At 39.9% G+C, this 14,362-nt stretch overlaps 1 protein-coding gene across 5 annotated transcripts in view; it reads right to left on the reverse strand.

Moving 5' to 3' along the window:
* The window catches only part of LOC130929264 (ubiquitin carboxyl-terminal hydrolase 15-like), a 114,892-nt gene extending 106,974 nt beyond the window's left edge, over window positions 1-7,918 (reverse strand). For 3 of the 5 annotated variants that reach the window (XR_009066847.1, XM_057856336.1, XM_057856338.1), the window contains exons 1-7: window positions 7,798-7,918; window positions 7,164-7,291; window positions 6,790-6,920; window positions 2,312-2,438; window positions 2,073-2,218; window positions 1,943-2,004; window positions 63-152 (exon numbers count right to left, since the gene is read on the reverse strand). Coding sequence is in view for 4 of the 5 variants with exons in the window: in XM_057856336.1 (XP_057712319.1) it covers window positions 63-152; window positions 1,943-2,004; window positions 2,073-2,218; window positions 2,312-2,438; window positions 6,790-6,920; window positions 7,164-7,291; window positions 7,798-7,886 (773 nt within the window). In the remaining variant the exon portion in view is untranslated. The remainder of the gene's footprint in view (window positions 1-62; window positions 153-1,942; window positions 2,005-2,072; window positions 2,219-2,311; window positions 2,439-6,789; window positions 6,921-7,163; window positions 7,292-7,797) is intronic. The other 2 variants (XM_057856337.1, XM_057856339.1) reach the window with 1 other exon arrangement.
* Window positions 7,919-14,362: the final 6,444 nt, after the last annotated feature.

The raw sequence follows: 14,362 nt of genomic DNA on the forward strand, positions 1-14,362 counted from the left end.
GAATTTCGGACTAAATCTGATGTCATGCATGCGTGCACCCCTTGGCTACAACTAGACCTTACTTCCTGCTGTTGAAGCTGCTGTTATGATTGTTTGTGAGAGATGAAGGCGAGATCTTTGGCAAAGCAGAGAGATTGGAAGCACCGGATGACCTTGGAAAAGATAAAAGAATAGATCATGAGTTAGCAGAGGGGAAAAAATAGAGACAGCGAGAACTAAAAGTGGTATTTGCCATGTGTCAAAATGAATTTTGCCATGAGGCATTTTTTTGCGATGGATTTTGACATGTGGCAAAATGGATTTTGCCATGTGGTATTTTTTGCCGTGTGGCAAATGGATTTTTCCATGTAGCTTTTCTTTTTTTTACATGTGGCAAAAATGGATTTTTCATGTGGCATTTTTTTGCCATCTGGTAAAATGGATTTTTGCCACGTGATGCGTTTTTTACCATGTGGCATTTTTTTTGCCATGTTTTTTGCCTTTTTTGCCATGTGGCATTTTTTTGCCATGTGGCATTTTTTTCCTCAATACGGCAAACTAGATTTTGCCACGTGGCGTTTTTTTGCCATGTGGCAAAACAGATTTTGCCATGTGGCTTTTTTTGCCATGTGACTAAACGGATTTTGCCATGTGGCTTTTTTTTGCCATGTGGTAAATGTATTTTTCCATGTGGCATTTTCTTGCCATGTGTTATTTTTTTGCCATCTGGTAAAATGGATTTTGCCATGTGTCTTTTTTTTTTTTTTTACAGATGGCAAAATGGATTTTGCCATGTGGCATTTTTTTGGCATGTGGGAAAATGGATTTTGCCATGTGGAATTTTTTTGGCATGTGGCAAAATGGATTTTGCCACGTCGCTTTTTTTGCCATGTGGCTTATTTTTTGCCATGTGGCAAAATGGATTTTGCCACGTGGCATTTTTTTCTGCCAAATGGCTAAAAAAAATGCCACAAACCAAAATCTTTTTCCACATGGCATAAAACAAAATGCAACATGGCAAAATCCATTTTGACACATGTCAAATGTCAAAAAAATGCCACAGGGCAAAATCCATTTTGACACATGGCAAAAAAATGCCACATGGCAAAATCCATTTTAATACATGGCAAAAAAAATGCCATATGGCAAAATCCATTTTAACACATGACAAAGAAATGCCACATGGCCCCAAAAAACACGTCACCTGGCAAAACCCATTTTTGCCACATGGCCCAAAAAAAAAAAAAAGCCAAATGGCAAAATCTATTTTATCCACATGGCCAAAAAAAGTACCACAAACCAAAATAAATTTTGCCACATGTAAAAAAAAATGCAATATGGCAAAATCCATTTTGACACATGGCAAAGAAATGTCACATAGCAAAATCCATTTTGGGCACATGGCCCAAAAAAATGTCACATGGCAAAATCAATTTTGCTACATGTTCAAAAAAATGCCACATGGCAAAATCCATTTTGACACATGGCAAAATCAATTTTGTCACATGGCAAAGTCAATTTTGTCACATGGTAAAAAGTCAATTTTGTCACATGGTAAAAAGTCAATTTTGTCACATGGTAAAGTCAATTTTGTCACATTGCAAAAAATTAAAAATTCCACAAGGCAAAATCCATTTTGACACATGGCAAAATCAATTTTGTCACATGGCAAAAAAAAACATGCCACATGGCAAAATCCATTTTGCCACATGGAAAATACCACTTTTCGTTCTCGGCCCTGCTGAAAACCAGCTGCAGAAAGATGCTGAATAAATCAAATTAAAGTGGCAATGTGTCAGCAATGACAGATCGAGGAAAATAAGTCTGAGGAGAATGAGCGGGGTGCTAAAGGATCGCCAAATTAAGAGTTGGATCATGTTTTACGGTGGACTCCTTCTCTGCGCGCGGCGGTAAACTATTTTCTGAGGAAAACCGAAGCAATAGAAGCCAGGACTGCTCTCACTTGAGTGCGTCTGAGCCCCGGGGCCACGAGCCGTCTTCGTTCTTCTGCTCTATTACGAGAACCTGTGGAAGACAAGGCAGAAGAAAATGCTACACGCTGACAGATGACTGGAATGTTCGCGTGGATCTACCTGTCCTTGGTAGAGGCCGGCGTCTTGGATGGTGCTGTCGGGCTTGTTGAGAGGTTCGAAGGTGTTGCTCATGTACCGGTTCCAAAGCCTGGTTTCCTTCTCATCCGGGATGCTGAAGAGTTTTCTCATTTCTTTCTCTATTAAGTCTTAAAGAAAGCAATACATTATTTAAATTTAACGAAATCAGTTTTGGACTTTTTGTTATAAACATTCTTAAATGACAATTTTAATTTAGTTACCTATTGTGTCAGCTTTGCTAAAGCGCCTGGTGACCACATTGTCCATATTGCTATCCTCGCATAGCTTCAGCTCTGTCAGGTACACCTCCACCTTGTAGTGCTTCACAAACATGCCTTGCTCGACAACCTTGTAAACATAAACATCAGGGCTGCAGCTGTCGATTATTCCAGTAGCCGATTAATTGATGAACTAGTTAGTTCAAATAATCAGATCAGAAAATACATGAACTGACCCTCAAACAGTATTAAAAAAATCCTGTAAATAAATGAGGATCCGAGTTCAAAAGAACAACTGGCTAATTTACATACTGTAGCAAAAATCCGCTAGTTTAAATGCTATAAAAAGCCCAATTTTTTTTTTTTTTTTTTTTTGGGCCTCAAAAATAGCTAAATATACCTGTAAACCACCTTACGAAAGCGATTAAAAACACAGCTTATGTTGGTCTTAACAGGGAGCAGCTGGATTCAGCCATTTGAAATGCGTTACCGTAATTTTCACACTATAAGGCGCACCTGAATATAAGCCGCCACCCACCAAATTTGGCACGAAAATGGCATTTGTTCATAGATAAGCCGCAGCTCTATTATAGGATATTTACACCAAAAGAAACCCTTAACAGGTAACACTGAGTTGTGGCACCATATGACTGTTATAAGACCAAATGAACCACCATCTTCATTGTTTCAGAAGTGTCATTCAGCCATCACTGCTCCCTTAGCGGAGACAGTCAACCTCAGCTGCCACCTGCCGTCAACACTGCTGTTGTCCAACATGCCTCCTAGCATGCATTGTAGCGCTACAGATGTCAATAACAATCCAAATTCATGTTCTGTACTAAATATTTCTTCAGTTACTGTTCCAGTTGTTTGATTAACTGCTGTTTATGGTATTCGGTAACACTTTATTTAACAGTGGTGCCATCAGACTGTCATTAGACAATCATAATTATGACATGACTAGACATGTGCCTGTTACCGATTTCAAGGTATACCGTGGTCACGGTTTCAAAACAAATCTCTCATTTGCAGGGCTTACCTCTCCCCATCCCGTTGTTGCTCAGAGAGTCAGCTGAGCAACACGATGGCTGGAGGAGGTGAAACACCTGAACTTTTCCCCCATTGATACTGAGAAGAGGGCCAACTGACATGTAAAACATGTTTGCGGAGGGTGGCTGCCAGAGGAGGCAATACCTCCAATATGACTTAGCATTTACGTGACCACTGCCGCTTTATACAAAATTAATGGTTAGTAAACGCTGTTATGAACATTATGAACTCCAGTGTGTTTAGTGTGTCTAGCGGTGGTAAAACAAATATGGAAATTAGACAATAATTCAATTATTTTTGTTCTGATGATAATATTGAGCTGTGGCAGAGGGTTTAGGCTCACCTGAATGGCTGCATCTATTTTGTTTAGAATATTTCATTATACTAATGTTTCAATTTGCTGATATGTTTTGAAAAATAAAAACCCTGTTCAATGGTAAAAAAAAAAAAAAACAGACGTCTCAAAATAACACATTTTAGAGCTGTAATTGCAATACCGTGATATTTTTGCTGAAGGTTATCATACAGTCAGAATCTCATACTGGCACATACCTAGACATGACACTCCATGACCATTAATGAATGCTTATAACACATTTCATTTAGTGTAAAAGATCCAAGATGGACATAAATGGAGTTAGTGACATAATTTGCCAGATGACACTTAATGACATCTGTCATAAGCATTCAGTAATGCCCGTGATAGAGTCATGTCATAGTTATGACGGTCTAATGACAGTCTTATGTCGCCCCTGTCAAATAAAGTGTTACCTATTAACCCAAATAAATGAACAAATAAGCCGCACTGGACTATAAGCCGCAGGACTCAAAATGAAAAAAAAGTAGCGTCTTATTGTCCGAAAGTTACGATATGTCATATTCACTGTTGCTACTAGAGGGCAGTGTATCCACCCAAATCAATAAAACAACGCCACTTTAATTCAACGAATACTCGAAGCAGAAAATTTTAATTCGAATATTTTTTCTAATAGAATTACTCGAGTTAATTGTTGCTGCACTAATAAACATAACCCAAAGAATCATTGTAAACACTTCAATGTACATTGTTGTACCGCAGATTGCAGATGGAGATAGACGGACGGTGCCTTCGAGAAAAGGTACTAACAGTTTGCATTACTCTAACACACTATATAATCAATCAGGGAATAGTATCATTTCTCGAATTTACTGTTTGACTTTGTATTACTCTAACACACCCAATATAAAGTAAACAGCACTTATACAACAATTTAAGGAAAACAAGCAGAAAATAGGGCATTGACAATAAGCAAACTTTGATAAGCGATACATGACGCCTTCTTATCACGGAAGCCCAGCGCGTGCGTCATACAACTAACTGAGCAAGATTGACGCTGACAAGCCCACGTCTGCACCACCAAGTCTCGCAATCAGTTCTCCCGGACAATCCAGAACAAATGGCGGGACGGTCTGTCCTAACACAAGGAACACCGCCCGATATCCAACTGATAACACGACTGAAAAGACTCCAAGAGCCCCTTTGACGAAATCCACAACCTTCGTTGCCCGGACAACAGTAACTCCAGAATCCTCCTGTCCAATCCACAAACAGACAATATTCCCAAACACACCCTTCTTCCTGTCCACGGCCGAGCCTTCAAAAGACTGAATGTTTAAATAATCGTTGTCATTTTTCTCGGAAACCTTTTGTTGACTTTTGATATGGTGACCTTGGAACGAGCTTGCCTCCCCGCCTGATTGTTTCTGTTTCTCCTTGCTGTTTTATTATCTGTCAACCTGAATAAATTGTCAACTTGTTTTCAGTGAGCATTCTTTAAACCTTTCAAAAATGGAGTCAGTACAAAGGGTTAAGACTATGGCCATGTCCACACGGAGCAGGATATTTGGCAAAAAAAAGACATTTTTCTACGGTAAACCAGGGTTCTTCAGAACGACGGGGAAAGTGAAGAAGTGCGAATTCTGCACCATCATGTGGACACTGATAACCGAAGATTTAAATGGAAACGTCACTGAATGCGACAAACTTTGTCCTCACGTCACATATGAGACAAATTTTTACATTTGGAGTAAAGTAGGTGCTTTTTTGCTTCCTTTTTTTTTTTTTTTTTAACAAACTCTTGCTGTGCCTCTTATTGTGGATAATTATTTTATTGTGATAAATGTACTTAAGAATGAATGAAAGCGGTTGGCTGTTGTTGTTTTTTTTAAACAAACGTGCAGGTGTGGACGCAAGTATTTTTTTCCCAACGTATTAGGGCAGGATCCTCAGTTTTAAAAAACCCTGCTTGGTGTGGACATGGCCTAAGGCATGGGTGTCCAAACCTGTCCTCAAGGGCCGCTGTGGGTCCTAGTTTTTGTCCTACCAATCGAGCACAGACAGTTTAACCAATGAATTTTGTGCTAAAACAAGCAGCACCTGACTGCAATCAACTGATTACACTTGTGAGACACCCGATTGGTGGAAAGATGTCGTTTTGTTGTGTAGGAATGAAATCCAGCACCCACTGCGGCCCTATGTGGAATAGTTTGGACACCACTGGCCTACGGTGAACGTGCGGAGTTTGGCCTTCTGGCCAGATTTCCGAGTCCCGCCGTCCCGGCCCGTTGGAGCTGCGCCAGCGCGGGTCTGAGGGTTCGGCTGGCGTGATTCTGGCGGTCTGGCTGGAAGGTCAGATTCCTTCAGCTTTTAATAAACCAAATACAACACGCAACCATCCGAAACTCAAGCATGACGTCGTTACTTAACATTTCGCGAGTCATGGCTGCCGTTTAGCTGACGGACGCGCCGTCAAGAGCGCTAAGCCTAAATTAGCAGCACCTTGTGAAAACAGCTGAGGGCTCCCAGCCTATTTATTTCAACACGGCTATGACACGAACAAATGCTGGACTTAATGTTCCCACTGTAGCAACTTCAAATTCAAAACCTCAAAATTCCCAGCATCCGGTTGTTGCCCAGTAGAAACCCGCCACCCTCCCCGATGACGCCGCTCGACTTCGGCATGACCTCGCTAGGCCTCGCTTTGCATCGGACAAAACCAGAACGATCGACACTGGTGCTAGCTAAATAAAGCGCGGCATTATCCTGGGAGTCCTCGCGTGTACGCTCCAACGCGTGAAAAAAACCGGGACGGTGACTCCTCGGGATAAATAAAAATGATGATGAACCTCCTGCATGTTGTGCCTCGTAGCTCGCTCCATGTAGCTTTTCAGTCATCCAGAACCATGCCTGAAAATAGAAACCCTCTGGCCACTTGATACGTCCCCGCGCATACATGGTGAAATGGGAGGGGTCAGCCAACCGGGGAGGGAGGGAGGGCGACACATTGGCAGCCATGATAGCATGACTAGCTAAATGCAGGTGACAATAGCAACTTTTCTGCATCTGACAAAGCCTAAAAATTGTCAACACAAAGATGTCTGCCAAATCATACCTTGCGCGCGATTGGCTCTTGACCGTCTGTCAGCCCGTACCAGCTGACCATCTTATTCCAGCCGTCCGTGGGGACCAGGATGTAGTCGAGCTCGTCGATAAGGTGTTCCTTAATGACCAAAACGTCCCTATCTAGAGGTAAAAAGAGCGGCAAAAAGCCCATTGAGCACGACAAACAATAACATGCCCCGACAATGAGCAAACAAAAAAGAATTCAATGAAAACAGTCTTAACAATGCAGTTTGTTACTGGTTGCTATAACGATACATGTCAGTGCTTCATAAGGCTGGAAAACAGTTTCGCAGTGCTACAAAGTAGCAATTTCACATTTTTTGCGTGAATAGTAACGCAATGTCAAGTAATTCAATGTCTTACCTCGGAGAAGTCCCGAATTGTCAACCGGTCCAGGGTAGACATTTTGGTCACCCATTTGATATTTGTCCCAACTGTCAAATCCCACATATTTCTTCCACTGTTTGAACCAGTGACTGTCTACCAAATACCTGAAATGATGGCAAAAAAGTCAGATTTCACAGGTTTTTAATGGTATGGTTAAATGTAAGTTTAATTTTAACGAGGTAAACATTAGTTTTAATAGGAGTACAGAGTCGGGTTGCTTAATCAGTGGCCAGCTGGCTCTGTGATTTTGACAGGTGCGTCTTTTAGCGACTCCGCCCTAATCAAGTCGACGGTCGGACCCACTGACAGCTTCGGTATTAGCTGTTGTCAAGCTAATTCACATCGTTATCAATAAAAAATGAAGCCCTATATTCATGTCATGAATTAAAAATGACGAGGGAACGTAATCACTCGAGAATAACGCGAGTTTAATGTATGTAACTCTACCGTCGACAACTGACATACATCAAGCAGACAGGCTAACTCGAAGCTAACTGTCAACACGGCGCCGTTTTCGTCACTTTTTCCTTCCTTCTTGGCTTCGACAGGCGCGGGGGAGTCAAGCGGCGGCACCGCGAAAGTTTTAAAATGTCTCCGAGTTGGTTCTTACCAAGTGTCGCCCTTTTTTAACGGCGTTTTCATCAGTGCCGCGACCTCTCCTCTCTGGGTTTCCAGATCGGCCGCTCCTCCTTCCGCCATCTTTCCTCAGTCATGCCCTGGTGTATGACGGGAAAAGGCGGGGGAGGCGGTGCTTCGGTAGCACGTTGTGCGTGATAGGGGGTGACGTCACTGCACTGGGTGACGTAGGATTGTTCGCCAATCAGGAAGGATGGGAAACGTCGTCTCAAAAGCAGTACGTAATTTGTTTTTTGTTTTTTTTTAATCAAAAAGATAATAAAATTGAAATTAAATTGCATTAGAGCAGAACTTGGTAACTTTTCAACCGCTATAAAATATTTTCATCACATTTGTGATGTGTTGACTGACAACTACCGTAATTTTCCGACTATAAGCTAGGGATGGGCGATGCCAGTGATTTTGGATTCGATCCGATACCAAGTAATACCAGGGCCAAATATTGCGTTCCCGATCCGATATCGATACCGGAAGTTCATATTTATATATATATATATATTAGGGCTGTCAAACGATTAAATTTTTTAATCGAGTTAATTACAGCTTAAAAATTAATTAATCGTAATTAATCGCAATTAATCGCAATTCAAACCATCTATAAAATATGCCATATTTTTCTGTAAATTGTATATATATATTCTGTAAAATAAAGTGTTGGAATGGAAAGATAAGACACAAGATGGATATATACATTCAACATACAGCACATAAGGACTGTAGTGGGCATTTCACTCTACTGTCATTTAAATCTGTCTATGCTGTCCTCATTCCGAAGCGTCTACTTTTTCCAAAGTTAGACAGCTAGTGAATGACGCCTTAATAATTAGACTTCTTCCTTTTTCATCTGATTTATTAATAAAATGGCCTCAAACCATTGTCCTCTTTAGACCATCGTAAAATTACAAAAAGTACACAAGCATTGCATTAGCAACAACGTTAGCTTAGCACGCTATACAGGTTCACTAAACATAAACAAAAAGCGTCTCATACAAAAAATATAACATTTCGCCTCCTAACATAATATGTACTTTCTTTACAACAACCATACTTAAGGACAAATCTTGTACAAGGATCATATAAGCACACCATTACAACGTAGGCGTCAGCCCGAGACGTCATGCAGCCATATTGAACTGGCAAGAAAACAATAAACCATGTCGCAAAGCGTAATTATGTCAAATATTTTAACATGATTAATTTAAAAAATTAATTACTCCCCATTAACGCGATAATTTTGACAGCTCTAATATATATATATATATACATATATATATATTATATATACAACCCTGCAGTTCTCAGCCATTTCTGATGATATCTAATGTACAACTACAGGAAGCACTCAAAAAATATTAAAAGTCTCCGTGTCAAATATGCATTGCAATGGAAAAACTGCTGCTTTTAATAACTAGCAAAGCAGTGTCCCTACAAACTACAAATTTTATTTTACTAACACAGTTTTCAAATATTTTGAAATAATTAAAACAGACCTTTAACAAAATAAAAGTAAATAGGAACAAAACATAAGAAATCAAGCATTTAATTGTTTGTAACATAAAACAATATGGAAATTTTAAAATGTTAAGTAATAATTTATATATTTCTTTTAATACCCAACTTGCTTGCTCGTAGTTCACTTGACTATCCTATGGAAGATGATGTGGGCTGATTTATCCTCATTGCATCAAAAATTAATAAAATGGAGAGTCACATTTAGGTTACAGTAATACTTCACTGTTAAATATGTCATTATGGTCATTTTACCTTTTTCATATAATGCATTATGAACTTTGCTTTTCACAAATAAGATGTAGCTATAACTTTCCGTTACAAAGCATATTCAATAGTGCTGCCAAGTTCTTTTTATGTAAGATGACAAAAACACCTTATTTATCGTTCCATCAGCCACTAATGCTTATATCGTCTCTGATTATCTATTAGCACCTCCATTACCTGGATAAGTCCTCCCTTTCGCAAACACCACTTCTAAAGTACTTTGCTTTTGGTTCAGCGGCGTGGTCTTGTCTTTTCTCGTGTCCTCCTCGGCTTGAGCGGCACGTTTTTCATTTATTTCGTCGTGTGCTTCAGGATGCACGTTTCTTAAGTGTTTCGTGAGGTTTGTGGTATTAGGCACAAACTGTGCATTTAGCCTCGTTGCTATTTATTAAAATGAAATACTTCCAAACCAGATTTCTTTTACGATCCGTCGTCGATGCAGCAGCCATGCTACCAGGCTGGTAGTACCAGCTTCCAAATGTTTGTTCGTTGTGACTGACTGTGTTGGTGCCTTGTGAGAGGGGCGGAGGGAAAGCATGTTGATCGACACAGGTTAGGGACGTCAATGGGGGCGGGAGCAGATGCCGGTGCACTGCTTATATGCGTGTAGAACGCGAAAGGGAAAAGTAGTACAAAAAGTGTGCACAAAAATATACCCAAAAAATAGACAAAGAAAATATAATATATTAATTCTAAATATCGATACTTTTGCTTGGGGATCGATACCGAAAACTTAACGCGCTGGATCGAACTATCGATATTTTGGTATCGATCCACCCATCCATACTATATGCCGTTACTTTTTTCCCTCATTTTGAATTCTGCAGCTGATACTTCAGTGTGGCTTATTTGTTGATTTATTTGGGTTAATAGGGAACAATTTATTTGACAGTGGTGCCATAAAATTGTCATAAGATGTCATAATTATGACATGACACTATCATGGGCATTACTGAAAACTTATGATTGATGACACTAAATGACATCTGTTATAAGCATTTATTGAAGCTCATGACAGTGTCATGTCATGATTATGATTGTCTTTTGACAATCCTATGGCACCACTGTCAGATAAAGTGTTTCCAAATACTACAACTAGCAATTAATGAAACAACTGGAACAGTAACTGAAGAAAAAATTCGCACAGAACATGAATTTCAATAGTTATTTAAATCTGTAGCACTGCAATGCATGCTAAGAGGCATGATGGACGACAACGGTGTTGATAGCAGGTGGCAGCTGAAGTTGACTGTCTCCCCCAAAGGAGCAGTGAATAATGAAAGTGAAATAATTTGTACAGAATGAGTTTCGATTGTTATTTACATCTGTAGCGCTGCAATGCATAGTCGGAGGCATGTTGGACGACAACGGTGTGGACAGCAGGAGGTTGACTGTCTCCCCTAAGGGAACAGTGATGGCCAAATGAAGCTTCTTGAAGCAATGAAGCTCTGCAGCCAATTAGTTCAAAGCTTCATGGTGGTTCAGTTGGTCATATGACAGTCGTATGATGCCGCTGTCAAATAAAGCGTGACCAAAATAACATAACTGGCAATTAATGAAACAACTAAAACAGTAACTGAATAAATAATTTGTACAGAATGAATTTTGATTGTTATTTACATCTGTAGTGCTGCAAGGCATGCTAGGAGGCATGTTGGACAAAAACAGTGTTGACAGCAGGAAGTTGACTAATTAATGTTAGTTAATGAAACAACTGGAACAGTAACTGAACAAATGATTAGCACAGAACATGAATTTTGATTGTTATTTACATTTGTACGCTGCAATGCATGCTAGGAGGCATGTTGGACAACAATAATATTGACAGCAAGTGGCAGCAGAGGTTGACTGTCTCCCCCAAGGGAACAGTGATGGCCGAATGAAGCTTCTTGAAGCAATGAAGCTTTGCAGCCAATTGGTTCAAAGCTTCACGGTGGTTCATTTGGTCTTATGACAGTCATATGACGACGCTGTCAAATAAAGTGTTCCCGGTTAATATCTTTTGGTATAAATAATACAGTGAGGACAGCTGCGGCTTATCGATGAACGTTGTTTTCATGTCAAATTTGGTGGGTGGCGGCTTTTGTCCGAAAATTAGGGCAGTTGAATGACACCATTTTTTATATCTTGAGGGGATCTTTATCACTTTCACCTGCACTAATTAACTTTGAGGAGGGTGGGAGGAACGCTCAGCAATACGGTTGCTACCCGTCATATGCTATTGTTTAGCCACAACTGGATTCATGACCTTATTACTAATTATTACTATCCTTCATGCAGCCGCTGGAAAAAGAAATGTCGTTTAATCCATCTGCAGGCAACCGGGGGCTCATGATTTTACCACACTGTACGAGTGCGCGCTGGTCCTCATCGGAAACCCAGTCTACCTTGAGGCAAAAAACTACCGCGATTGTCCACCGACATCGCTAAAATCGACCAAAATTGAAAGGTTACCTAGTGTTCCATTCCATTCCATTCGAGAGTTCCCAGTGTTCCAAATTACATGAAACAAAACAAAATACAGTAAAATTGGCCAGTTTTTATGATCCTATTTCATAACGCTGACTAATAAACTACTTTGACAGTCAATTCATTGTTTACAGACAATCTAAAATTGTCCAACATACACTTTGAGGGTCTTAATAGTAAACATTCACTAGTTTCCATCTTGTAAAATTCCCTTATTTTTTTTTTTTTTTTTTGGAATGGAGCTTCTTCGGCACGCCACACAGCCTAAACCGTTAGATCGATCAGCGCCGTTCGAACATTGGAATAACCAGAATTTTCGTATGAACACACCAAAATTTTCCATTCACTCGTAAACGCGGTTTAAAAAAAAAAAAAAGAAAAGTTTGAAAATGTATTTAGTCCGACAAGTTTTGACCAAATCACATAATTTACACATAAAAAATTTCAGGATAATAAGGGGCATTAAAGTCCTATACAGAATTTGGAAAAAAAAAAAACTTACGGTTCCGCCCAAATTTGCCAAAAACCTTCCCTTTCGTTTCTAATGGGATGCCAGTGACAGACATGTACAGTGGGACAAATAAGTATTTAGTCAACCATCAATTGTGCAAATTCTCCTGCTAGATTAAAGAGGCCTGTAATTGTCAACATGGGTAAACCTCAACCATGATAGACAGAATGTGGAAAAAAAAAAAACAGAAAATCACATTGTTTGATTTTTAAAAGAATTTATTTCCAAATTATAGTGGAAAATAAGTATTTGCTCACCTACAAACAAGCAAGATTTCTGGCTGTCAAAGAGGTCTAACTTTTTCTAACGAGGCTCCACTCGTTACCTGTATTAATGGCACCTGTTTTAACTCATTATCAGTATAAATGACACCTGTCCACAACTTCAGTCAGTCACACTCCAAACTCCACTACGGCCAAGACCAAAGAGCTGTCGAAGGACACCAGAGACAAAATTGTAGCCCTGCACCAGGTGGGGAAGACTGAATCTGCAATAGGTAAAACGCTTGGTGTAAAGAAATCAACTGTAGGAGCAATTATTAGAAAATGGAAGACATACAAGACCACTGATAATCTCCCTCAATCTGGGGCTCCATGTAAGATCTCACCCCGTGGCGTCAAAATGATAACAAGAACGGTGAGCCAAAATCCCAGAAACACACGGGGGGACTAGCGAATGACCTACAGAGAGCTGGGACCACAGTAACAAAGGCTACTATCAGTAACACAATGCACCGCCAGGGACGTAAATCCTGCACTGTCAAGTGTGTCCCCCTGCTGAAGCCAGTACACGTCCAGGCCCGTCTGCGGTTCGCTAGAGAGCATTTGGATGATCCAAAAGAGGACTGGGAGAATGTGTTATGGTCAGATGAAACCAAAATAGAACTTTTTGGTAGAAACACAGGTTCTTGTGTTTGGAGGACAAAAGAATACTGAATTGCATCCGAAGAACACCATACCCACTGTGAAGCATGGGGGTGGAAACATCATGCTTTGGGGCTGTTTTTCTGCAAAGGGACCAGGATGACTGATCTGTGTAAAGGAAAGAATGAATTCAGTAGAGTGGAAAATACTAATTTTCCACTCTAATTTGGAAATAAATTCTTTAAAAATCAAACAATGTGATTTTCTGGGGGTTTTTTCCCCACATTCTGTCTCTCATGGTTGAGGTTTACCCATGTTGACAATTTCAGGCCTCTCTCATATTTTCAAGTGGGAGAACTTGCACAATTAGTGGTTGACTAAATACTTATTTGCCCCACTGTACGTCCAAATTTCCCATTCATTTCCAATGGCATTTACATTGCACTGACGCCCATGTTCACAGATGCCAATTAGGGCTATGCACGTCCATGCCATTGACAGTCATGTATGCCCAAGTATGTCAATGCCATTGATGGCCATGTACATCAAAATATCAACAATAAGTGACCTGTTCTCAACCGAACGTGACCCTGAAATGTCCCCAATTCAACAGGAAGTGACCTAATTGATCTGTATGTACCCTTGCAAACAGATTTTAACCATTCTTGGGGTGCGTATTACAAAAATGATCCCAAGTTTTTTAACTGTAGATATTTGTTTTCAAATCATAAGAATATTATTGTATGTCTACACGTGTTGCACCACCATCAGTCACATTTGTTCTTAGGTGGTGCCTTTTTAAATGATTGTATTTCAGTGCGATAGACGTCCAATCAAATTTGAATTGCAAAATAAAATAAAATACTCAGAAAAACAGACAGTATTTATTTAACAACAGATTTACCATTTTCTTTGTACAG

The sequence above is a fragment of the Corythoichthys intestinalis genome, chromosome 13, assembly GCF_030265065.1.
Source record: "Corythoichthys intestinalis isolate RoL2023-P3 chromosome 13, ASM3026506v1, whole genome shotgun sequence".
Taxonomy (NCBI): Eukaryota; Metazoa; Chordata; class Actinopteri; order Syngnathiformes; family Syngnathidae; genus Corythoichthys; species Corythoichthys intestinalis.